Raw genomic sequence first — 26,039 nt, 5'->3', positions numbered from 1 at the left:
AAGGGAGAGGAAAAAAAGATGCCAAAGAGTCAGAAGAGAAAAGGCTTTTGTCAGAGAAGCGGTGAAGAGAAAGAGAGGAAAGGCTTTTGGGGAGAAGTGTGTGTGATAGAGGAATGGCTTATTGGGAGAAGTGTGCATGTGAAGAGAGGAAAGGCTTTTTGGGAGAGTGAGAGAAAGTCTTTTTGGTAGAAGTTTTTTGAGAGAGGAAAGGCTTTTTTGAGAGAGGAAAGGCTTTTTGGGAGAGTGAGAGAGAGGAAAGGCTTTTTGGTAGAAGTTGTTTGAGAGAGGAAAGGCTTTTTGGGAGAAGTGTGTATGTGAGAGGAAAGTCTTTTTTGAAGAAGTGTGTGAGAGCAAAGGTTTTTGAGAGAAGTGTGTGTGTGAGAGGAAAGGCTTTTTGGGAGAAGTGTGTTTGTAAGAGAGGAAATGCTTTTTGGGAGAAATGTGTGTGAGAGAGGAAAGACTTTGGGAAAAGTGTGTGAGAGAGGAAATAAAGTGTACGAGGAGAAGTGTATGAGAGAAGAGAGGAAAGACTTTTCGGGAGAAGTGTGTGAGAGAGGAACGACTTTGGGAAAAGTGTGTGTGAGAGGAAAGGCATTTGGGGAGAAGTGTGTGAGAGAGGAAAGGCTTTTTGGGAGAATGTGTGAGAGAGGAAGGGCTTTTGGGAGAAGTGTGTGTGAGAGGGGAAAGGTTTTTGGGTAAAAGTCTGAGAGAAGGCTTTTGGGGAGAATGTGTTGAGAGGAAAGACTTTGGGAAAAGTGTGTGTGAGAGAGAGAAAAGTTTTTGGGGAGAAGTGTGTGAGAGGAAAGGCTTTTGGGGAGAAGTGTGTGTGAGAGAGGAAAGGCTTTTTGGGAGAAGTGTGTGAGAGGAAAGGTTTTTGGGTAAAAGTCTGAGAGGAAAGGCTTTTGGGGAGAAGTGTGTGAGAGAGGAAAGTTTTTGGGTAAAAGTCTGTGAGAGGAAAGGCTTTTGGGGAGAATGTGTGAGAAAGAGGAAAGGCTTTTTGGGAGGGAAGCAGTGAGGAGAAAGAGGGAGGAGAGGCTTCTGTGAGGGATCAAATGAAGGAACAGAAGTTGTGGAAGGAGAGGTTAGCAGGCAGTGAGAAAAGAGAGGAGAGAGAGAAAGGTAGAAAGGCCAACCAGGTGCATATTAATAAATATGGAGAAATTCATCATACGTTCATCAGTGCAAAGGGAAAGTGATTCAGCAAAGGAACCACCACCAAAGAAATTAAAACTGGCACCAAATCGAAAATATAGTGAAGATTATTTAAAGTCTGGATTTTATTTTGTGGAGGAAAATGATCAGCAGCTTCCTGTTTGTGTTATCTGCAATGAAGTACTATCCAAGCATTCCATGAAGCCTTCTTTGCTCCAGAGACATTTTAACAACAAAACATAAAGAGCACAGCAAAAAGCCAGTAACATTTTTCATGAAGAAGAGAGATGAAATTATAAAATACCGTGCTGCTTTCATGAAGTCCACAACCATCTCGAAAAAATGTCTGGAAGCATCTTATGCATTATCCTTGATAGCAGCTAAATGAAATAAGCCTCACACAATCATTGAAGAAGTCGTGGTTCCACTGCCATTGCAATTGCTTCAATTCTCTTTGGTGAAAAAATGGCTGATGCTATGCATAATATTCTATGTTCTGATAACATTGTCCAAAGATGGATACAAGATATGGCCACAGATGTTATTCAACAAGTGGTGGAAAAGATCATAGCGGCAGAAAAATTTGCATTTCAATTGGACATAAGCACTGACATCGCTATTAATTGTCTTTGTGTGTGTTCCTGATTTGGATGATATATTGAAACATGTATTATTTTGCCGCCCACTACCTGGCAGAATGACTGGAAGATTCACAATAATTGACAATGTTTTCAATGAACATGGAATCTGAACTTCGGGTGTGATAGCATGAGCTAAGACAAGAAACAGTTCTATTGTTTCAAATCATCTTCTAAATGGATGAGCCCATTGTTACATGAGATTTTGGAGGATCCTGCAAAAATAATAAAATTCATCAAAAGCTGGCTATTGAATGGACGTTTATTCCGACAATTATGCAAGTATTTGGATTCTGAGCACAGCACTCTTCTGTTTCATACAGAAGTATGTTGGTTGTCAAGAGGTGAAACATTATCTGTTCCTGATGAAGTTTTATTACCCCTAGCAGAAAAGTTTGAGAATGTCTTCTGGGTGTCCTCCCTTGCCTGTTTGGCTGACATATTTAAAAAGCTAAATGAACTTAATTGGTCACTGCAGGCCACAGTCATAATGTGTTTAAAATGGAAGACAAAGTTTGTGCATTCTGCAAGAAAATCTCTCTGTGGATAGGCCAAGTAAAGAAAGGAAATATTACATCATTTCCCAATGTGTCAGACTTTGTTGAACTAAATTCTGTTGTTGACAGAAATTGCTGTCAAAAATCACTTGGAAAAATTGCACACCGAGTTTGCATTGTATTTTCCATTTATGTCAAGAGATATGATACTGGAATTTGTTGGGTTGCATTGCTCTTCATTATAGACAATGTTGTGAACTCTGACCTTTCCTCTCAAGAGCAAGAAGCACTTATGGAATTGAATCAAACCTCAATTTGAAGGAACTTTTTAATGAAAAAACATTGACCGAGTTCTGGAGCCAAGTTGCAAAACTCTACCTGGAAGTGGGGGGAAAAGCTATATAGCATTACTGCCATTTGGTTCCAATACTTGTGCGAGAAGGCGTTTTCTTCATCAACTTGTATAAGAACCAAGGAAAGGAATTGTCTTCAGCTGGAATCTGATGTAATTCTATCAGTAAGCACTCTCCAGTCACAAGTACAATGTTTAATGTCAGAGAAAGAGGCACAAGTTTCCCATTACAAGTGTGGTAAGTGGTTGTACTTTATCACTTTTTTCCTTTTTTATCAAGCTTTTGACACCTTGCTAAGACACTGGTGGTACTCGAATATTGTCATGTCCTAAAAGTGGTACAATCTGTGAAAAGGTTGAAAAGCCCTGCTTTAGAGCAAGTGAAAATAAGACAATCCAGACAGTTATGATGTCCCTTCTCAACCTTCTCCAAGCTAAGCGTTCCTAAGCCTTTTAACCATTCCTCTTGGGACAGAGTTTCCAGCCTTTCATCATCTTGTTAGTACTATTCTGTACTTGTTCCAGTTTATTAATATCCTTTTTAAACTGGAATGTGCAGAACTGAATGCGATAGTTCAATTGAGGCTTGACTAAGGAAGTCTAGAGTGAGATAATCATTTCCCATGTACTCTACACTCCTCTTGATTCTCCTCAATATATAATTAACTTTCTTTGCTGCTGATGTATATGATATAACTGAGTTCCTCCTGGGTGCCTTTGCTTCCTCTCTGCTGGTCAGGAATAGGATCAGACCTGACCACCTTGTATCTTACCCTCTGAAAAAAAATAAAATTGTAAGTAAAAAAGATTTCCCATAGCTGAATTTGTTAGTGCCAAGTCAAACTTTTATTTCTTAATCCTTTTTGTCCTTCCCATGCTGGTAGTGCAGGTTTTCCTGTTTCTCTATTTCAGTCAGGGTTAGGAAACTCCTCAATACACTCCATCAGAAACTCCTCCATCAGAATTGCCATTTGGGTTTGATTTCACCATTGAGCCCTATCCAACAAGATGCAGGTCAGTGGTGAGGAAAGTAAGGTCTTGTACTTAGGCAAGAAAAACTAGAAGCAAAAGTACAGAATAGGTAGTACCTGGCTCAATAGTAGTGTGCAGCAGCTGCCGAAAAAGTTAATGCGATCCTAGGTTGCATCAACAGAAAGATAGCATCAAGGTCAGAAGAAGTGATAATACCATTCTATATTGCACTGGTGAGGCCACACATGAAATACTGCATCCAGTTCTGATCAACACCAGACCTTGTGTTGGTGCAGAGAAGAGCAACAATGATAGTAAAGGATCTGAAAGCTAAATTGTATGATGAACAGTTGAGGGAGCTAGGTATATTTGGGCTATCGAGGAGAAGGATTAGAGGGGGACATGATAACTGTCTTCCAGTACTTGAGGGACTGTCACATAGAAGAGGGGATTGATTTATTCTCCAACCAGCAGAGTGCAGGACAAGAAGTAGTGGATGGAATCTTGTTAAAAAGATCCAACCTAGAAGTAAGGAGAATATTTCTGACAGTGAGAACAATTAATGGAATAGCTTACCTCCCAGATTGGAGAGTGCTCCATCACTGGAAGTTTTAAAAAATGCACCGGACAACCATTTGATCCAGAAAAGAAGCAAGGGTTTTGAATTAGAAGACCTCCAAGGTCCCTTCCAAACTTATGATTCTGTGTTCTATGTGTGTGCATTAGGTTCAATATAGGAGTAGGATTTTGTCATTTACTCTTATCCTAGTTCCCTTCCCCTACCAAAAGAGAAAATTGCCCTCCAAATGACAATTTGTATCTGAGTAGGGAGAAAAAATTATCTGCAAATCTTTTGTCAATTGTCAGCCTCATGTCTGCCCTATGCATATAATACAATTTAAACTATATTCTACTAAAGAAAGAACGGGCAATATACTTTTACAATATGTTTTCCTGTATATAGTTTTCTAAACATGATATTTTTTGCACAGTAATCTGTGAAGATTGTCCAGTGTGACTATAGTGCAACATCTTCATGTGTCTGGAATATTTTTGGCATCTTCTGGGAAATATGATTCTGTTTAGCATCAATTCGCAATCCTAAACAAATGTTTGTGTAATATGATTTAATTGTCTACCTATCAGCTCAGGAATCTTTGTATGCCAGCTTTAAGAAAATATTTCAGATGTTGTTTTTAAATGTTCCCATGTTCAAACAGAAATCTTCTTAGCCAGTTTTTGCCAGAAAAACCAGTTCTTAAATTAGCACACCTGTAATTCTGACAACCTTCTTAAGATCTTACTTGTTTGCCATCTTAAACCAAACTGTTTAGATTCATAGTTGCATTCATTTTGCCAGACTTCCAGGAATCTATATTTAATATTAGCTGATTAACTTCTGCATTACCCCTTACTATAATTAGTTGCATCAAATGTGAGTCAACTACTGCGTCCAGATTGCCCTCTTCTGAGGGAAGAAGATAGAAATAAACTTCATAGATGAATGATATAGCCATCCCTTGGAGTCTGGATGGCAGAACAAATCAACACGTTACTGGACCATTAAAATGCTCCCTTTCCAGAGCCCTGCATGCAAAAACATGCTTTTTAAAATCTTGTTAAATTTTGTTACGTTTCTCTTGAGTGAATGAACCCTAGCTTCTTTCCTAAGGTTCCAGGTTTGCAGGAGGTATTCTGAGAGGCAGTGCATCATCCCTGGAGAAGCTGTAGAGATTTTTTAGTAAAGGTGTCCTAGCCCCTTAAATATGCCAAAGGTTACATGTTGAGCTCATTACAATGTCATTTAGGACAATTGAAGAATAGAATGAAAATACCTCATTATTTCAACCCTTCAGATTGACACAGTCTGTCTGGGGATCCATAATGACAGAGTGAAGAAGGGTCACACAATGGCTTCTCCAAACATCTCACCCAAATTTGAGGTAGGAGCAGGAAGCTTGGTATAGCTGGCTGCTCATATTCAGACTCAGACTATTCTCTCTCTTTTTAAAAAGATTTTATTGATTTTTTCTTACATACATATCATAATTTTTCAACCAACGTGCTATCTGGGTTTAAAAAACACTAATACATATTTGATTCCTAATCCTTCGTTCTTTCCTCTAGCCATTGATAAAATAAGTCCCAAGTTTGATAATATTCTGTTTCTTCTTTTTCTTTCAATCTCATAGTCAATCTATCCATCTCTGCGCATTCCAGTATTTTTTTTAATTATTTCTTCCTCATTTTATATACATTTTCCTTATACGAAGTTGACATTGTCAATTTATAATTTCTATCCCAGAACTTTTGCCATTTTTCTAGTTCTAATTATACCCCAAAATTTTCACCGATCTTATCATTGTTTCTTTAACTTGTTCACTTTTCATTTATAGAATTAACAAAAAGTTATACATTTTCTTAATTAGTTTCTCATCTGAAATTAACAAAATCTTATCAAATAGTTTGTTTTTGTAAAAGCTAAATAATTTAACGTCTTTTTCATATCTACTTTGCATTTGTAAATATGCCCACCACAACAAGTTGATACCCTGATTTTCCAGTTCTTGCTTAGATTTTAAATTCCCTTCAAGTTTTTCAAAGGCTACCAAGTTTGGATGTACAAATGCTTCCATAATTGACAATCACCCTGGAATTTTCAATTTATTTTTTTCACATACTGTTAACAATGCATTTCTTATATAGTGATTTTGGAAATACTTACGAACTCTGTTTTTCCCATACCATAACCTTTTGTTTCTGAGAGTTATCCATTCTTTCATCCATGTTGAAACAGATGCTTGATAATATAGAGCCCACTCCGGTAATCCAAAACCTCCATTTTCCTTAGCATCTTGTAATGTTTTCATCTTGATTCTACTTTCTTTCCTTGCCAAACAAATTTTAAAATTATGAATTTAAATCTTGAAAGAATTTTTTTTCGAGTTTTATCGGAATTGTTTGAAATAAAAATAGAATTTTCAGCAACACATTCATTTTCACTGCAGCGATTCTTCCTAATATTGACAATTGCAAATTTCTCCATCTTTCCAAGTCTAGTTTTATTTGATTCAATAACTTTGTATAATTATCTTCTTTTATTGTTGAATATCTTGCCAATAAGTATATGCCCAAATATTTGACCTTGTTCACTGTCTGTAACTGTGCCTTTTCTGGCATTTTTTTTTTTTTGTTGTTTATCTGTGAGGTTCTTGACTATTACTTTGGATTCAGACTATTCTCATTTGCTTCTGTGCAAATGATGATTCTCACCTGGATCAGAGCTGATGCTGTTAATGATGTTTTATTTATGCATGCAAGAATCAAAGTTACACATAGCAGACAATGCTTGACTTAAAAATATTTTTAAACATTCCTTGAAAATAAAACTGTTATGAACTCAATAGGAATGGGAATATTTTCAGGAAATTTGATTTCTTTATAATGTTGGATAAGCTGTAGCTTTAGCTTGCTGACTTTTATTAGCAACTGCTAAATCTAGATTGAAAGTTGTCTATTTCTTTAATTGCATTGTTAGCTCATCACCTAACAGGATTTTTTTAAAAAAAAAAATAAATAAAAAATAAACCTTTACATTCACATTTGTTCCTACAGTTCAGGAGTCTGATTAGATTCTGTTAATCACAGCCTGTGCATTATCCCAGATGCAATTCCAAAAAGGTATTTCAGAACACTTGGAGGCTCAACTTATTTTACGAAAAGACATAGTTGCTTTAAAGAGTTTGATGCTGTATCCACATTGTAAAGCAGCTTTTGGGGACCAAATCCAGCACAATTCATCTGTTAAATTATATTCTCTCTGCCACCAACCCAGTATGTTCTGGGCAAGTATTTGTTTTGTTTTTTAAATTATGTACATTACCTGGTTTGCACTATTTTTTCAGTATTATATTTTTCTCTTATATTCTTGTTTTTGGGGATACAAAAAAGGGAGCAAGGAACTTATTTCAAGTTCTTAAGTTTATATTTTTTATTTTATTTTTTTCAAACCTTGAAGTAAAAACACGTTTTACAACCTTATCTTTCCATGTTTACATCAACATTGTCATTTTTGGGAAGCCAGTTACTTTATTAGGCAGCTTAAAAAGTAGTGTTTTTAAATTTTTAGAATTATGTGTTAATATTTATTTTGAAGCTATGATTGTATTTAGAGTTTTATTAAATTTCATTTTCTGTTTATTTTGCATAGACAATCCTTTGAAATGAAGATGGAGTATATATTTTTATTAAAATAAATAATATTCTCCTATCATAGGTGTTACGATTAGAAGGTCAAGTTGTTCGCTATAAAACAGCTGCAGAAAATGCTGAAAGAATAGAGGATGAATTGAAAGCAGAGAAACGTAAGCTCCAAAGAGAGGTAATCTGCATTACTGTGTACTTTTGAATTCAGAAAAAGGATTTAATAAAAAAAGGTAAAAATTTAACATGAGTAATAGGACTTTAGACTAATCCTTTCTATATTAAATGAAAACTTTTACAGCATCTAATCATGAATAATGTCCCCAAAATTACCTTCTGCAGATTGCAGTATTTTATATTTTCTTCCTGCATGTGCCAAAGCTAAAAAAAAAAAAGCCCTTTTCAGATACTAACTAAATAAAGGAGATAAAGCAAGTTGCTATAGCTTACTTACTAAAAAGGGAATGGAATCTTATTAGTCCTCACTTGTAGTTCTGGAAAACAAAACAAACAAAACAAAATTGAAGAAAAAACAGAAAATGAAAAATAGATATTGCTCAAAGTTTTATAATATTATAAATTAATGAATGAAATATTGCAATCACAGCTGAATTCAATGCTAACACAATATAAAGATACACAATTTACTAATAATCTCAGATTATTTAAATTGTGTTAGCATTGAATCTTAGATTATTAGTTCCTTTTCTATGTAGGATGATTATTCAGGAAAAGCTATTAGCTTTTAACAACTTGATTTTCAAGATGATAAATTAAAATAGCAAGCAAAACAGTTTAACATCTGCATTCATTAATCATTAACACCTGCATTCATTAATCAGGGCAATGGGGTGGCTCAGAGGTTAACACACTAGGCTTGTCGGCTGGAAAGCCAACAGCCCAGGTTCAAGATTCAAACACCATGCAAACGGGTGAGCTCCTGTCCTCGCTCCAGCTCCTGCCAACCTAGCAATTTGAAAGCATGCAAATGTGAGTAGATAAACAGGTACCACTTTGGTGGGAAGCTAACACCGAGTGCTATATCATGGTCACGTAACAGAAATGTCTTTGGACAGCCCTGGCTCAGCAAAGGGGACTCATTTACCTTGTTTTATTCATTGATTAGTTTTATAATTTGTCTAATATGTATAATTTCAGCTTATTTAAGAATTCAAGAAATATGATTTATAAAGAGAACCAGCTCTGGATTCAAACGTGAACTGAGAAAAATCTTAAAGTTTAGATATCTGTGTGCACCTTAAAGAATTTTGCCTTTCCATTTGCTATAAATGATATTTCTAATTTCTCCATCTTAATTTGTTTAGAAAATAACTTTTTTATGACTATACCAGCACATAGGTTTTAACAAAGGAAAGCAGGTCTTGTTTTTATATATATTGGGATTAAGTTTTTAATAATATTATTGAAACTTTAAATTTATCACCTAGTATGTTGTGATCATGCTGAACCAAAAGAATTGTTTTGTTTAATCAATATGTTCAAACTGCCTGGTTCTTCTCCAGAGATCTGAAACTGCTGATATTATATGCTAGTTAGTATTTCTTAGTGGGAAGTAATTTATTCAGAAATTATGAAAATGCATGTTTCCATTTTAACATTTCTTCTTGTAACACCATTTTTTCTTGTTTAAAGCACAGGAAACAATTGGTTCTTTAAGTATATTTTGCATATTTCATGTCTAGTGGTCCAGCAAATATACATTCATATTGAAAGTTCACACATTCATAAGATAGTGGGGTATAAAATATCCTACATATGAAATGATTTATGTTTATAAATTTTCAGAGATATAGTGAAAACTAGAGTTTCTTGCTGTCTATAATTTGAGAAGAGAGTCAGTTTGGTGTAGTGGTTAAGGCACCAGGCTAGAAACTGTAAGACTTTGAGTATAGGTAGTTCTTGACTTACAACAGTTCGTTTAATGACTATTCAAAGTTAGAACGGCACTGAAAAAAGTGACTTATAACTATTGCAGAAAAAAGTGACTTATGACTATTGCAACATTGACTATGGTCAAAACTCAGATGCTTGCCAACTGGTTCATATTTATGAGAGTTGCAGCATCCCGGGGTCATGTGATCACCTTTTGCAACCTTCTGACAAGCAGAGTTAATAGGGAAGCCAGATTCACTTAACAACTGTGGCAAGAAAGGACATAAAATGGGGAAAGATCACTTAACAAATATCTCACTTAACAACATATATTTTGGGTCAACTGTACTAGTCCTGCATTAGGCACAAAGCCAATTGGGTGATCTTGCACCAGTCACTCACTTTCAGCCCTAGGAAGTAAGCAAGGGCAAAATACTTAAGGAAACTCTTGCAAAAAAAAAAAAAAAAATGCAGGGCTTCTCCAGGTAATTGTAGGAATCAACACTGATTCGAAGACAATAAATAAAATTATTGGTCACAAGTTAGCTAGATATTTAGATTGGAATTGGCATTTTTGTCCACTGTTGAGCCCTTTCTAGGACATGGGGTAGACGATGTTGGAGGGTGTTAAAGGTATTGTCACAGGCAAACCCCCATTAACTATAAGTTGTGCCGTTTGCTTTTGATAAATAACACAAAGAGCTTGTAAAATTTTTTCTCCAAAATTCATTTTCTCAATTAATCTTAACATAAATTGCCAGTTGAGCTGGTCAACAGCTTTTTCAGCATCTAAAAATATCAATCCTGCGGAAACTTGAGGTGTTTTCAATAGAGAAGGGGACTAGACAGGGTTGTCCATTGTCACCATTGCTGTTTGTTTTAACTTTGGAAATTTTGTTGATTAAAATTCGAAAATCACAGCAAATAAAAGGAATAGAAGTTAATAAAAAAGAATATAAGTTAGGGCTTTTGCAGACGACTTGGTTGTTACTTTATCTCAACCTACTTATTCTGTAATAGAGTTATTACAATTGATATATCAGTATGGACAGGTTTTGGGTTTTAAAATTAATAATAATAAGACTAAAATATTGCCTAAAAACATGACTAATTTGGATAAGGAGACCCTGGTTAGGTTGACAGATTTTGAGGTTGTCAATAAGGTAAAATATCTGGGGGTTATTTTATCTGTTTCTAATGCAAAACTGTATAAAAATAATTATGAAAGGCTGTGGGTCAAAATACAAAGAGATTTGGAAAATTGGGAGAAGCTGCAATTATCTCTTTTTGGGAGAATTGCGGCGATCAAAATGAATGTTCTGCCAAAGTTTCTTTTTTTATTTCAAATGATACCCATTTTAAAGAATGAGGTTAATTTAAATGAATGGCAGAAAGGTATCAATAAATTTATCTGGGCAGGGAAAAAACCAAGAGTAAAACTTAAAATTATACAAGATAGTCGTGAGAGAAGTGGATTCAAGGTATCGAATTTGAAATTGTATTATGATGCTGTGGCTTTAACATTAATTAGTGATTGGGTTAATTTAACAAATGTAGAAGTACTCCTCTTAGAGGGTTGGGATTTGCTTTTTGGATGGCATGCCTATTTAATTTTCAATAAAAAGGTTGATAGGGTTTTTAAATCTCATATTATAAGGACCTCTTTACTTTGGGTTTGGAAGAAATATTATAGAAGTGATTTTAAAATTCCATTATGGGCTATACCACGGCATGCGATAGAAGGGATAAGGAGAGGAGTCAAGATGGATAGTGTTTCTTATGCACAATTACTTAGATGGGATGGTAAAAATTGGCAATTAAAATCTTTGGAAGATTTAACACAAGAAAATATCATTTATTCATGGTTTCAGTATAGACAAATAGTAGAGAGGTGGAAGATAGATCGTAATTTGGGTTTGCTTAGAGAAGACGAGAATTTGTTAAAACAAATAAAAGATCAAAGACGAACTCACATTAAGAGAATTTACGGGGTGTTAGTAGAATTGGATTCAGAAGCAGAATTAGTTAAAGAATGTATGGTTAAATGGGCACAAAATTTTGATGAACCGGTTTTATTAGATACCTGGGAGATTATTTGGGTGAGGAATGTTAAATTTACACAAGCCCAAAATTTAAGGGAAAATTTTTATAAAATGTTTTACAGATGGCACCTTGATCCACAAAAAATGTCTCGTATGTATCCTGACTTGCAGCCTAAATGTTGGAGATGTGGATGTTTGGATGCTACTTATTACCATATCTGGTGGTCATGTAAAAATATAAAAGCTTTTTGGATTAAGATATGGTGGAATATTCAAAGAATTTTCAGAAGAAGGATAAAATTTACCCCACAATAGTTTTTGTTAGGTATTGTTTCTGATTGTGACAGTAAAGAGACTATATTGATGTTAAATTTAATTACAGCGGCCAGGTTGTTAGTAGGACAATGTTGGAAGAAGGAATCTTTGCCTACTTTGCAAGAATGGTTTTTTAAAGTTTCTTATTTGGCGGAAATGGCAAAGATTTCGGCTTTCTTGAAAGATCAATCGCAGGAGAGGTACCTCCTGGTATGGAAAAGATGGATAGATTTCATACAATATAAGTTGGATATAAAAAAATATTATTTAGTTTTTGAGTAATTTATAATTAAAGTTTAAGATATTTCATAGACATTTTTTTTATTTATTTTTTTTATATTTTTTCTTTTTCTGTTTTTTCTTTTCTTCTTGTATTTTTTTTACATATTGTTGTTAATTATTTTATAATTTGTTTAATTAACGTATTTAGATTTGCTTATGGTTTAAATGTGTTTTAAGATTCTTTTAAAATTTTTTTAATTAAGCCTGTATTCAGCTCTGGGAATATCAGGGGAGGGTAGGGGAGGGATGGGAGGGTGTGGGGAAGGGGAATTTTTTTTTGTAAAACTTAAAAATTTTCAATTAAAAAAAAAAAGGTATTGTCACAGGATGTAAGCTGTTCCAAGTAAAGTTGCCTTTTGCAATTGACTGGTGATGATTTTGCCATTGGTGCTCAAGTAGCGCTCCAAATGTTTTGAAATTTCATTGGAGGCACCTATTAGTCTTGGTACTGCCTTACTTCTTATGCTACAGCCATTCTACTTTCATTTGCATTCTTCTTCTGATTTTCTCCAGTTCTTTCTCTTCTGTGTCCAGGTACTACTATGTGCTCTATCCAAAGTTGTTTGACTTTCTTACCAGTTGTTAAGTCCAGGGTGTCATATGTTTGTTTTAATACTAAAATCCCAGAACAATTTAGCTTCTTCATTTTCTTTTATTGCCTTTTTTGTGGTCCTACCAGTTCTTGCTTGCAGGCAGGTACTATTTCTTGCAGTTCTTCCAATACACTGTTATTACTAGTTTGTCATGTTGTCATGTAATCAGTCTGCACTAACTTCTTGCAGCATATAACCAGGTGGTCCATTATTTCTTCAGTTCTTTGCATAGATGGCATTTGCTGTCTGTTGCTGTCTTCTCAGTTCTTGCTTTATATGTATTTGTTCTTAAGGTTTGGTTTTGTGCAGACAGAATTAGCCTCTCTGTTCTTCAACTTCCATGTGCTTAGCCTTGCCAGGTCTTGTTATATGCTTTGCCTGCTAAATTTTTTTAATATACTGGCAGCTAATGTTTTGCCTTGTCATATCTCTTCTATTTTTCATTTGGTTTTTCTTATAGGTCACTTTGGTATTCAGTAAGTTTTCGTGGTATACTGGCTTCAGTTGTATCTTCTTCACTATCCTTCAGATATTTTTCTAATGTCCTTTTTCTTCATTCACTGCCTGATATATTTGCAACTTTGGAACTCACCTGTAGTCCTTGGTAAAAAGAGTCTATCAACATCACTGTAAGGATGTAGGATCATGGCTTCAGTTCATCTTGAGTCCAGTCCACTATTCCAACTGATCTTTAATGACTGGAATTACCCAGGTATTAATCCCCTTTTTGGTATTTCTGCCACTGAGTTTGGACTTTAAAATCATCTTGTTAGTTAGGAATTTTTGTCCCTTTGCAGTTTAGACTTTTTCCTTTCTGCTCAGATGAAAGTTATTTTCAATAAGCTAATTATCAATTTGAAAACTGTTGTTAAACAGATAATTGGCCTGCATTGCCTGGTGCTGCCCCTTTTGTTGGATTTTTTATTATCTTGTAGGTTTTGCCATATGTTAACCAATCTTCAATTTCATTTCCTTGAAGTATGTTCTTAAATTGCTTGGCAATAAGTGGGTGCAGACCAGTCAGATGTTTCAACCAAAACCCATGCAATTCATACTTTCCCGAGCTTTGTATCTACTATTTTTTTCTTGGCTATGACAGTTATTTGCTACTGTATTATTTCCAGTGCTTCATTGATTTTCCTTGCCTCCAGGCAATTTCTTGATTTAGTATTCCTTAGTCGTCTTCTTTGGCTTATTTTCTTTCATCTGTTCTAGCTTGCTTGCATCTAATCTTAGCATTCTGGATGTGCAACCAATCAATAATAATTATGGTTGGTTGTACAGTCAGCCAGGTGTTTAGACTGGATTTGGCATTTTTAATTCTTCTATCAAGGCCTTCCCACGTACCAGGGATAGCCTTGATGTTGTTAAAGGTGTTGTCACTTAAAGACAGTTCAAAATTACATTTCCCCCTCCCCTGCCCAAAAGCTACTTACAACTTGGTTTCAGAGTTACAGCCATTGCAGTACCCCACAGTCATGTGCAAAAATTTGGGGCAGATTTGTCCTTATGACTGATCACAGAGAAGCTGCAGTAGCCCCCCATCTTCCTCCCATCCCATCCCACCAGGTTCCTGCAAGTCTTGGGTCTGATTATTTCCCTACTGTATTCCACACCTCTTCACGCACCCCATCTCCTATACCAGTGGTGGCGAACCTATGGCACGGGTGCCAGAGGCAGCACTCAGAGCCCTCTCTGTGGGCATGCGCACTGTCGCCCCAGTCCTAGGCCTTCAGCTGGGTTTTATAAAACCTTTTCGCTTTAGGCCTCTGCCGCCGTGTGCAAAAAAACCCCCCAAAACTTCAATCAGTCAATTTCAACTTCTCCCGGGAAAAAAAAAGATCTTGCAAAGTTGGAATTGATTGATTGAACTTTTTAGTTCACCCAGTCTGCCGTTACCACTGCAGCCACGCCCACCCAATGGGCCACGCCCACCTGGCACTCTACAATGCATAAGTGGGTTTTGGGTTGCAGTTTGGGCACTCAGTCTCTAAAAGGTTCACCATCACTGGACTATACATACTTTTGGAAGATTGTCAGAGTTCTGGAGTTTGCATTGTGAAGAACAGCAGGCTGCTCTACTCCTCGGAATCCTGCAACGAATTGCCGCTGTTCCAAAAAATGGTGCTCACTTCTGGGATGGTGCCATGTGGCCTGCAGGGACATTAAAGGGCAGAGTAGTCTGCCCTCCTTCCCAAACACAAGCTCCAGTAATCTACAAAATGTGAACAATTGTGGGGTGGGTAGGAGGATGTGGGTGTAGGACATTTGTCTTCTATAGATTTCTGGCACACATATTGGAGAAGGGGAGCAGGCCACTCCATTCCTTGACCTCCTTAAACCGCATGGCTTCATCTGGGAAGGGGCAGCAGAGCAGCCTCAATTGTGCTCACTTCCACATAAGTGAGCAGTCAGGGATGGGGAGGAGGGTGTGGGAGTAGGCCACTTAGCATTTGGAGATCTATAGAAGGTAAATGAGCAATCAGTGATAAAAGTTGGGGTGGACGGTGTGGGATCTGGTCGGATAGGAAGCAGGCCCAAGGCCTGTGGGCACTTCTCTGGTAGGAACAGAGCACCAGGTGCCTCAGGGTGGAGGACGCGGCTTTGGGGCAAGCTGCTTAGGCTCCCCCCAGGACCTCCCTTGAAGCACCCTGTGCTCTACTAAATGATCACAAGGGAAAGAAGGGATAGGGGTTGTTAAGTGATCACACAATCACCTTGCTTAATGACTATCATGAGTTGTCATTACAATGGGCAGGCTCCATTCTGGTTGTTAGTCGATCATTACCTATACACTGAAATTCATATTGATTATAAATTTTCAGAAACAGGTTTCTCCCTCTGATGCCCTTTGCCAACCAAAAAAATGTACCGTATATGCCGGCATATAAGACGACTTCCGCAAGTGCTAAACTCGGCGCCAAAGACGGGGGTCATCTTATACGCCGAGTCGTCTTATACGCCAGAAATACTGGTAGTTTCCAGCGTATAAGATGACATTCTAGGAATGCGGCTCGGCTACAAAGACAGGGGTCATCTTATACGCCGGGTCGCCTAATACGCCGGTATATACGGTATTATAAAATGTATTTTTATTAATCTAGAAAAAATCTACCTCAACTAATATGTTCTGTTAGATTAAGGCATATTGAATCTGGATTTGATTTTTCAGAATCTGTCAAATGTAGTATGTGGCTGGATAATACTGCCAAAAAATTCTGTAATGGGCACCTAAACCTTCAAATCAGCAAAGCTTGATTGCTGATGCATACTTTCCCTCAGATAATCAAAGAAAATCTTGACTATTCTGACATCAGTCCCAATTGAACTCTTTGTTCAGAGCTTGTCAGAGCAGATCTTCTTTAGTTGGAAATAAGAAAATTAACATTATTTGTGTCCCTATTCCTATAGAAGAAATAAGCTGGAATCGTGGTATCCTTTTAATCTATGTTGAAGGATTAAGTCTGTAGACATGTACAATATATTAGCAAAAACACATCTTAAACTTTTAGAGCTTAAAAATGAATTTGTAAAAGTTTTCTAGATATTTTCTGTAGGCATTGATCCTATTTGAATGATACCCCAGAAGATAACCTGAAGTACCTCTTAAGCTGAAAAAGATTTCAAGCAAGCTTTCTTTTCCATCTGGCATAATATTACAATTGTTGCTGAAGGTTGAGGCATGCTACTATTTTCTATACCTTAATTTGAATAAAATTTCTCTTTTAAATGTTTTTTCAGCTTCGTTCAGCATTAGACAAAACCGAAGAACTTGAAGTAAGTAATGGCCATCTAGTTAAACGGCTAGAGAAGATGAAAGCCAATAGAAGTGCTTTACTCTCCCAGCAATAGATGGTAACTGTTGCTGGGGCTATTGGACTGATCGACAACCATGCCATCCAGGCTTACACCTATATCTGTTTGGGATGCTTTGGTTGTTTCATACTTCTGAAGACAACACAGTTCATGTACATGAACCTATTTGACCATATGCCAATATCTTGAAGATTTGGTTATGCAGATTCTGAACTGATAACTGCGTGATTATGAACAGCTGTCTCAGATTCAATACTGTAGCTGTAAGCAATTCAATAAGCACATTATATGTCTCTTTAACTCCTCAATTTGATGTGGAATTTTGAAAACAATACTGAAAGGAAAATGTTTTAAAAAAATATACTAGAAATTTGATTTTTTTTTCTTTCTGGAAATTAGTATATCCTTATTATAGTATATCCTTATCAACTTCTCATGTAAAAAACACTGGAACCACAAGCCATTGCAGAGCAAATGTTCAGTTTTGAAATCATGGATGAAGATGGTCTTGGAAGCAAAAGTGACCTTATAAATGGATTTCATCCAATAAAACTTTATAAGCAATTTTTCTCCTCTTCATTCATGATTACTTCTTTTCAGGGTCAATAGGCAATAACTTCACTTTTAAAAAAAGAAAAAAGTTTTTTTTATTATTTAATCTCTGTATTTGGAATTCAGTTAAATGATTTCTTATAAAGAATGTGATGTTGCAAATAAAGGCAAGCCAATGTTTTAAAAGTTGTATACTATTTCATATTTTAATTATGTTTGTCCTTACTAAATACAATTTTGATTACCTATCATGCAGAATTCTTTAGACCAGCGGTTTCCAACCTTTCTGGCTTCACGGACTGATAGCAGCGGTGGCAGTGATGGGGAGGGAATGGTTTCCTGTGTGAATGCACAAACGAAGTTTCATGTGCTTGCCTGCCACTTGCACAGCCTGGTTCCCAAAGGGCTGCACACCGGTAGCAGTCGGCAGCCCAGTGGTTGCAGACCTACTTTGGACATTTCCTTTATTTTTTATGAAAAGATGACATACCTTTTAAAAAATTGCCTAGGGCAGTGATGGCAAACTTTTTAGAGACCGAGTGCCCAAAAACTGGCCCCGCCCCTACTCCACCCCCTGCCCCGCCCCCACCCCACCTGCCCACAGGGCCACTCACTACCTCCAGGGCCTGCCGATCACCCAGGGAGCCCAGCAGCACCATGGTGGCCACGCCCTCTCCCCGTGCTCTGCAGCGTCAACTGTGCGCGATGGGGCGTTAAGGCAGTCTTGTCTATGCTGCCTGGCTGCCATGTCCTTGGCTGTGCTGCTCCGCGTGGGCCACACTTGGGGGGGTGACCCTCCTCCAGGGGGGCTGCTGGTGAGGGGGTCATGGGGGGAGGCAAGGCTGGGACAACGGCACGTGTGCCCACAGAGAGGGCTTCGAGTGCTGCCTGTGGCACCAGTGCCATAGGTTCCCTACCACTTGCCTAGGGTAATGTTCCCAAAGGTGCTTTTTTTACGAGGCAACTGGACTTTTTGTTGTTGAGTTGCCTCATGAAAAAAGCAGCTTTGGGACAACAGTGACCAGAATAACTGAGAATCTCCATAGACGCCTAGGGTAGTGATTCTACTAACAGAATAAGGTCCATAATGAATTGGCTATACAGTATTTTCCACTATTATCTCTTAATATCTTAAGTATAGAACTTATCTCTAAACCTTTTAGTAGCATTTGTTGATATCCTTTAGGAAAAGTTGATTAGCTGCTAATTACAAATGAATAAAACCAATTTTTAATGCAGAAGCATCTTCCAGTAATGTAAACTGGGCAGTTTGCTGATTTTTCTAAATCCTGCAGCTCTGCAGAAGGTTCCACCATGCAGTTCTGAAGAGGATTAAGGAGCGAGATTGCATCTAGAAATTTATAGAAACTTCATGAACTGATTGAAGAGTGATCCAGAAGCAACTGTAGGGTCTGAGTTTCATCAGAAATATGAAATATGTTGCAATGTTGTGATTCAAGCTCCATCCTTATATACATTTGTGCAATATGGTGCATATACAAAAGTAGCAAAGCATACATCATGATGCTCATGATGTCATTTGTGGACTTTGAGAAACGCCAGGTGACTGTAAGGGAGCAAGTGTTCCAATTTTTAAAAAGGGGAAAAATCCTCAGAAAATTCTAAAGCAGATTATAAAGCAGTCAACCCATACTCAACTTGAAAACAATGTGGCGATTATAAATCAGCACAGAATTGTCTAGAATAAGTTTTGCCGTATTATATCTAATTGTTTGGGTAACTTCAAAAGAACAAGATAGAAAAATTAGACGTGTGCCACACTGTTCCCAAAAGACCTATGATGGTATTATTATTGTCTTGGGAGATGAGGTGAAGGGCATGTGTATGAAACTTAAAAAGCAGTTGTGCTAGTTTGGAAAAATGAGGTGATTATAAGGGAATGCAATTCGACAGAAACAGATGCAAAGTGTTTTTACATGGGAAAATATGAAATGCATAGGTATAGGATAAAAGACTTGTGAAAAGATTCTTGAAACTGAGCTGAGCAGAAACTGAGTATCAAGTAAAAAAGACATCGTTTTATCCTGCAAAGGTATGCTGCATTGTAGTATAGGTTTCAAGTCAAAATTACCCTGGTATTTAAAAGTTCTACAAAGGTATTTAATGAACTTTTTAGGCAGCACATATTGACATCTCTATTATATAGCAGTGCACAACAAACAGAAAAAAATACATTGAGATGTTGATCTTGTGAACATTTATTTTAAGGTGACTTTAATGTCAAAATCTAATGCTCTTTTGGCACGTAGTTTAAAAAGGTACATTAGCCATCATAGCCAGTTGGGAGAAGGCATAAATCTGGAGGCTGTATGTTAGGAAATTTTAAGTTCATTCATATAATGGTGATTAATCAGATTCATTATTGATTTTATTCCAACACTTTACAGAAATACAAATGGCTAGAATAGATAAAAAAAACACATGCACAAGATAGTTCACACATGCTAAGAAATTCAAATAATCTGAGAGCTATCCCCCTACTCTCCCCCAGCCAAGTTCCTTTCCCACAGTCCCTTTAGAGCTCCATTACAGTTTGGCAGTCTGAAATACCTAGTACAGTAGGCTCCAGCATTCCCAGCTGCTATACTGGAGTTTCATGGAGGACTCTTAATAAATGCTCCAGTATGCCCATTTTTTTTTCAGTGTTCTCTGGTGATCCCAGTTTGCTCAAAAGACTATATTCACATCCCTCAGTTGCATCAGTCAACTTTCATCTTACAATCTTTACTCAAGTCTTTTGCAGCTAGTGCAGAGAAAGACCACCAAGCTTGTCTTTATTCACTTTGCAGCTGTCAAGTTCTCCCCCTTTCCTCGCCATGGCTTAGTTGCCCTTCTGGCTCCAAAACAACGGCCTGTATGTATGAGGGGAAAGAGGATAACCTTACTGCACAATCCACAGTCCATTCAGAAACAGGAACTACAGTCTCAGCCATTCAAGTGGGGATCCCAATAATTCTAATGAAAGTGGTTGCATTCAAATGCTGGTCCAGACCCAGAACCACTGAGTTTATTAAGAATGCAAAATTAATGCTTTAAGGGACTAACATTACAATGCTTATAAACAGAACCACAATCCAAACAATTCATCCACAGAACTTTGAATTGTTTGGAAAACTACCATACTCTATTCTTTCACAGACTGATTTGTATTGGTCTCCAATGCCCCTTTAGTACTTTCCAGTGTCCATCGGTTACTCTGAGCTGCATTGGCCACCACTTTTTCCAAAGGCTACTTGTGCTCTAGTCCAGGGCTTTTCAACCTTTTCACCCATTTTACCACTTTTAGGATATGGCAACATCTGAGTACCACCAGTCGCCTAGCAAGGTGTCAAAAACTTGATGACCCCCCTCCCAAAAAGGAAAAAAGTGATAAAAGTACAGGTAGTCCTCGACTTGTAACAGTTCACTTAGTGACTGTTCGAAGTTACAATGGCACTGAAAAAAGGTTGAGGATTGGCAGCAGGGGTGGGGTTTGGTTTTTATTCTGTCTGCTGGCTGGTTGCAGAAGGTTTTGGTCACTTCACATGACCCTGGGACATTGTGACCATCATAAATATGAATCAGTTGCCAAGCATCTGAATGTAAATCACAAGACCCTGGAGATGCTGCAACATTCCAGCTGATCAGCGCTTCTTCTGGGCTCAGCAGAAGCACCATGTTCAGTGCTTAGCTCCAGCTGGAGCCTGGTGCTGATCCTGGCGCCTCCACTGAGCCCTGACAGCCCTGCAGCTCCAGCCATCTCTCGCTCAGACTTGTGCGGTGCTGCCACCAATTCAGCTCATTCCCCTCCCCCACTACCACTTTTCTAGGATGGTCACGTACCACCTGCCAGGTGCCAATGTACCACAGGTGGTACCCGTACCACTGGTTGAAAAGCTGTTCTAGTCAACCCTCCCAGCTGCATGCAGATGTTGCATGAAACTATCTCCCAGATGTTCCAGTCTCCTAAGGATCTCTAGTACCTTTAATATTGTGAGCATAAAACAATGGACTCAAATTCTCAGTTGTGTTAGCTGACCCAATTGTTTTCTCTATCCTTCTGTCATTACCCAGCAATTCTCTCTGTACAGTTTTCTATACAGTAGTTTATTGCTCAATCATTTATTGGGAAATGAAAAAATGGCTATATGTGAGTATTAAGAATTTTATATTGTTAATGAAGAAAACTGTGTTGAATTCTGTGTCAATTTACAATACTCTTTTGTTTTGTAATTTTGGTTATATTTCTTCAAAATGTGAACAATATTCTTGTGAAAACTGGCCTACTGGAAACAAATCCTTTCTATCTATATTATTATCTCAGAATATTTGTAAATAATTTCCCAAATATAGGCAACAGATATTTTTTTCTCTCAAAACCTCTGAGTAACTCAAATTTCAAAGAAATACTTTTTATTTTGAAACAAACTTCTATTTGAACAAATTAAGCGTTTTCTAAGGACCATTAATTGCAATGAACATTTAATCCATTTATTTAATTAATTCTCATTCCAATTCTTGTTTGTTTTAAATATCATTACATTAATGATGGATCCAATCTGGGTTGGTCACCGGGACCAAAGGTTCTGTCTTCTGAGTTTTTGGGCTTGTGCTTGAGCCCATCTTCAGGGAACTTCTCTCCAGCAGAAGGTGTGCTGTGTGTGATATTTATATGGTGTCTATTGTATGTGGCTTTTTAGATGTTGATTGGGGTGTTTTATGGCTGGCTTGATGGTTGATAGCAAGCCATCAACATATCCAATAAACATCTGCAAAGCCACATACAACAAACACAACACAGAAAACAGTACACACACTTAGAAAGAAGTTCCCTGAAAATGGGCTCCAACATGAGTCCGAAAACTCAGAAGACTTAAACCTCTGGTCCTGCTGACCGATTCAGATTGGATCCTGCAACATTATCCTGGGACATGTATGTATTCTCCTTCATTCATGACTGATAGAATTTACTGAGGTGTAGTTATAATAAACTCACTATCAAAGTTTAAAGTACGATGATGTAGTAAATCTTTGATTTAATACACGTTCAGACTTCAGATACTATGATGAAAATCTGGACATCCATAAAATCCTATTCATCATTCCAAACATGCATAAAATCTCATTCCAATTTTACATTTTTTAAAAAATGCATAAAATATGCATAGATAAAATTCTATTCAGAATTAGCAGACATCCTGCTTTTATAGACACCTTTCTCCTAATGAGACCATTAAATTGAAGTTTTACTGCATTGAGAACTTACAGAAGGGCCTAATAAATTAGATTCTTCCATATGAAAAAAATTGAGGCAGAAATATTATGCACACAATGTGTATGAAACTAAACAAACATTTATTCGTCTCTACTTTGGCAATAATTTAATTAATTTTAAATTATTTGAGGGGTACGACTCTCACTGTTTAGAATGGTCATTGTATCGAAAAATAGTTAAGATAAAATATGAAGTACATAAAAGCATCTGCTTTTAAATATACCTAAACAGTGTATCCTCAACCCAAATGGTTTTGCAATTCATACATACTTTACATGAGATAGAGCTAGTTATATTGAAAGTTCTTTACCATGTTTATCCTGAAAAATTTGGCTTCTTACAGTGTTACTGTTACATTACAATCAGCTTTAATTTGAACTCAAAGATTAGCTTCTAAAGCTTTGGTACCAGAAAATTAAAGTTAGTTTTATAATAACCTGAAATATCAATTCTCCACACCAGAAGCTAAAGGTATTTAAAAACTATTATACCTTTCATTACATTTGCATGTAAAATAGTTATTTTTAAAAAGAAATACACTGTATTTATGTGTGTTCAGACTCAGCCTTGGTTTCAGTAAGTGCTTTGCACAGTAAATGCAAATTTAAAACAGTAGATAAAAAAATGAACTAGTATCAGCAATTTCAACTTTAACAGCAACAGCAGACAGAGCTAACATATGTATTCAATATAATGCATGACATGTCATTTCAATTTTGGCCCACATTTATTTATTGCCATACTTAAATATTCCGTACTAGCTATTAAGAACATTTTAAAATGAATAAATGATCTTAGTAGGGCTTTTTCTTTAGTATCGAGGAGATCTCACTTCTGAATATATGATACAATTTCAAAAAGAGATTGCTGAAAGTTAAACAGCTTTTTGTAGCCAACATACATCATTTTCTTACTGTATAGATGAACTTTTCATTTAACAAAGAGGATTGTTTTCTTCATTAGAACAACATGAACACAAGACAAAAAAACCCCTCTTTTTTGGTGTTGGTAGTTTTAGGAAAACATCAAGGTGCAGGTCATGGCCTTGCTATCCATCTCCCATCATCATCTTGCATAGCGCTTAATGTAATCTTCAACTTTAGTTCGGAAGTCCTCCTGTATGGAGTTGGATAATAAGTATGTTTACAGAAACAACAGCCCTATACTAATGTGTCTCCATTAAAATTCCAATACATAGTTTGCATTCTAGATAAGAGTAAATCTTACTGCATGCAGATTTACTCCCTATATTCCCTGAGAAGAAAAGCTGTTGAATCTGTAGGAGATAAAAATAGCTGTGGCTCTTACTCCCATCACAAAAAGGAGTGGCCTTTGAAATTAGTTGTTACTGTACTAGATGTTTGCCAAGAGAATGTAACCTTTTTTTAATCAGCTAAGATTCGTCTTCACATTCATCTTCACATCACAGGAAGGTATCTTAATGGTTTATTGATGGCACCTTTGTCTCTACCCCTGCCTCTATGGAGAGAGTTTGAAGTTTTTTTCTATTAATTTGGTCCTTTCTCTCTTCTCCTTATACAAATTGTGCCATAGCATTTATGAAGCCTCAGTGATGATGCTGGAGAAGAATCTGCCCAGTTAAAATCTACTATTGAATATCATTCTCCATGTCTAGGGGGCTAAACATGCTACAAGAAAGGCACTTTTCCTAGTTCCCATAAGATGGCATTGTTTAAGGGAGGGGACTAAGAGCATGCCCGCCCTATCTGATCTGGTAGGATGGGGAGATGTCCTTTGGGAGAGAGAGTTCCACAGATAACTTGCCTTTGTAAGTAACTTAAGGAGGCAGAAAAAAAAAAAGGCCTAATACTCCCTCCTCCCAAGGCCAGAACCTTTTTGTGCTACTGAAACTCAAACAATTAATTCAAAAACAGTTTTCAGGCTCTTGAACTTGGTATGTGCATTCAAAGGAAGAGAAGACATGTAAAAAGAGAGCCAAGGTAGTTGTGACCCACTAATATAATAAATTTAAGCAAAAGATTCCATCTGGACCAATCTCTTTGTGAAATGTGCAAAGCAGAAACCAGTCAGTCCGATTCTGACACACTCTAGAAGGACTGATAAAGAGATCATTTAGTTAAAACGCTGAAATCAATAAAATAATAAAGTTTAATGTGAATTGGTTATGCAGAACTATTTTCAGACTAACATTACCTCATTTTTGCTTGGATAGCTTCCTTAAGTTTGTTCCTTAAGTCTATGGAAAGGGCATTGTGGTTTATTTGCACTTCAGCCAATTCAATAAATATTTGGTGATGTGCTGATAAATGATTTGGTAAGGTAATGTCTGGAGGATGTGAAAATTGAGAAGAGGCGTTGTCTTACCTGAACGCCTTTTTTCAGCACGGAGATGGATAATCCACTAATGGGTTAACTTAATCCTCCTGCCCAATCAGATCAAGTCAGCCAAACTTGCCACGCCTGTCCTGGGCCTGTTTTCCCAGTCTCGACGAGGGCATAGCTACTGACTAACAGCATGACGTGTTGGCTCACAAAACTGACCCTAGGTCTAAGGACGTAAATGGGTGGGTGCTGAGAAAAGGTGTTCAGGTAAGACAACACCCCTTCTCCAGCACTGGAGATAGATAATCCACTAATGGGACATACCAAAGCCCACTGTCCTTATGGGAGGGAAGCGGGCAAGTTTGGAACCGTGTCACGGGGCACCACCAACAGGCAGGACCCTCCTTGTCAAAGGAGGCCTCGCCGGATGCGTACCTGTCCAATTTGTAATACCGGATGAATAGCGAAAGGGAAGACCACGTGACCGCCCTACACACCTCCTCAATGGAAGCTTGCGTGGCCCAAGCCGCAGATGTGGCTGCCCTATGCGTGGAGTGGGTGGTGACACGATGTGGAACCAGCAAGGAATCTGACTGGTACACCCCCACAATGCAGGCTCTTATCCACCAGCCGATTGTGGAGGCCGAGACCTTCCGACCCTTTGAAGAAGGGTGGAATGAGACAAAAAGTGCCTCAGAGCTGCGGAAGGGAGCCGTCTGCTTGATATAATAACGGAGAGCCCAGCGTACGTCCAGGGAATGTCATTGATGTTCCAGATCATGGGAAGGATTAGGGCAGAAACCAGGGAGAACGATATCCTGAGCCCTATGGAAGAGAATTGACTTTGGGAACAAAGGTGGGGTTTAAATGAAGGGTAACACGGTCCTGGTGAAAAATACATAAATCATCCCTGACTGAGAGTGCAGCCATCTCAGAAATACATTGGGCCGAAGTGATGGCTACCAAGAAGGCGACCTTGATGGATAAGGATCTCATGTCGCATGAACTGAGGGGTTCGAAAGGAGCTTTTGTGAAAGCCTGAAGGACCCGAGGCAATTCCCACGAGGGATACCTGTGGACAACAGGCCTTGTATTGGTCGCACCCTTGAGGAAAGAATGAATCAAGGGATGGTGACCCAGAGAACTAACAGTG

General features: G+C 37.5%; 2 protein-coding genes across 13 annotated transcripts in view; one reads left to right on the top strand and one right to left on the bottom strand.

The window, feature by feature from the left end:
* LRRFIP1 (LRR binding FLII interacting protein 1) overlaps positions 1 to 17,499 on the top strand; it is a 257,901-nt gene extending 240,402 nt beyond the window's left edge. For both annotated transcript variants that reach the window (XM_039341927.1, XM_039341928.1), the window contains 2 exons: positions 7,888 to 7,992; positions 16,681 to 17,499. In XM_039341927.1, the coding sequence (XP_039197861.1) occupies positions 7,888 to 7,992; positions 16,681 to 16,791 (216 nt within the window). In that variant the 3' untranslated portion in view covers positions 16,792 to 17,499. The remainder of the gene's footprint in view (positions 1 to 7,887; positions 7,993 to 16,680) is intronic.
* UBE2F (ubiquitin conjugating enzyme E2 F (putative)) overlaps positions 8,022 to 26,039 on the bottom strand; it is a 100,964-nt gene continuing 82,946 nt past the window's right edge. For 5 of the 11 annotated variants that reach the window (XM_039341929.1, XM_039341932.1, XM_039341935.1 and 2 more), the window contains one exon: positions 19,509 to 20,180. In XM_039341929.1, coding sequence (XP_039197863.1) covers positions 20,121 to 20,180 — 60 coding nt within the window. In that variant the 3' untranslated portion in view covers positions 19,509 to 20,120. Of the gene's footprint in view, positions 8,309 to 19,508; positions 20,181 to 21,607; positions 23,699 to 26,039 lie in introns of those variants that run through there. The other 6 variants (XM_039341931.1, XM_039341933.1, XM_039341936.1 and 3 more) reach the window with 2 other exon arrangements.

Source organism: Crotalus tigris, unplaced genomic scaffold (genome assembly GCF_016545835.1).
Source record: "Crotalus tigris isolate CLP2741 ecotype Arizona unplaced genomic scaffold, ASM1654583v1 scf7180000017774.6281472, whole genome shotgun sequence".
NCBI lineage: Eukaryota > Metazoa > Chordata > Lepidosauria > Squamata > Viperidae > Crotalus > Crotalus tigris.
This window is presented reverse-complemented; position numbering and strand designations above follow the sequence as displayed.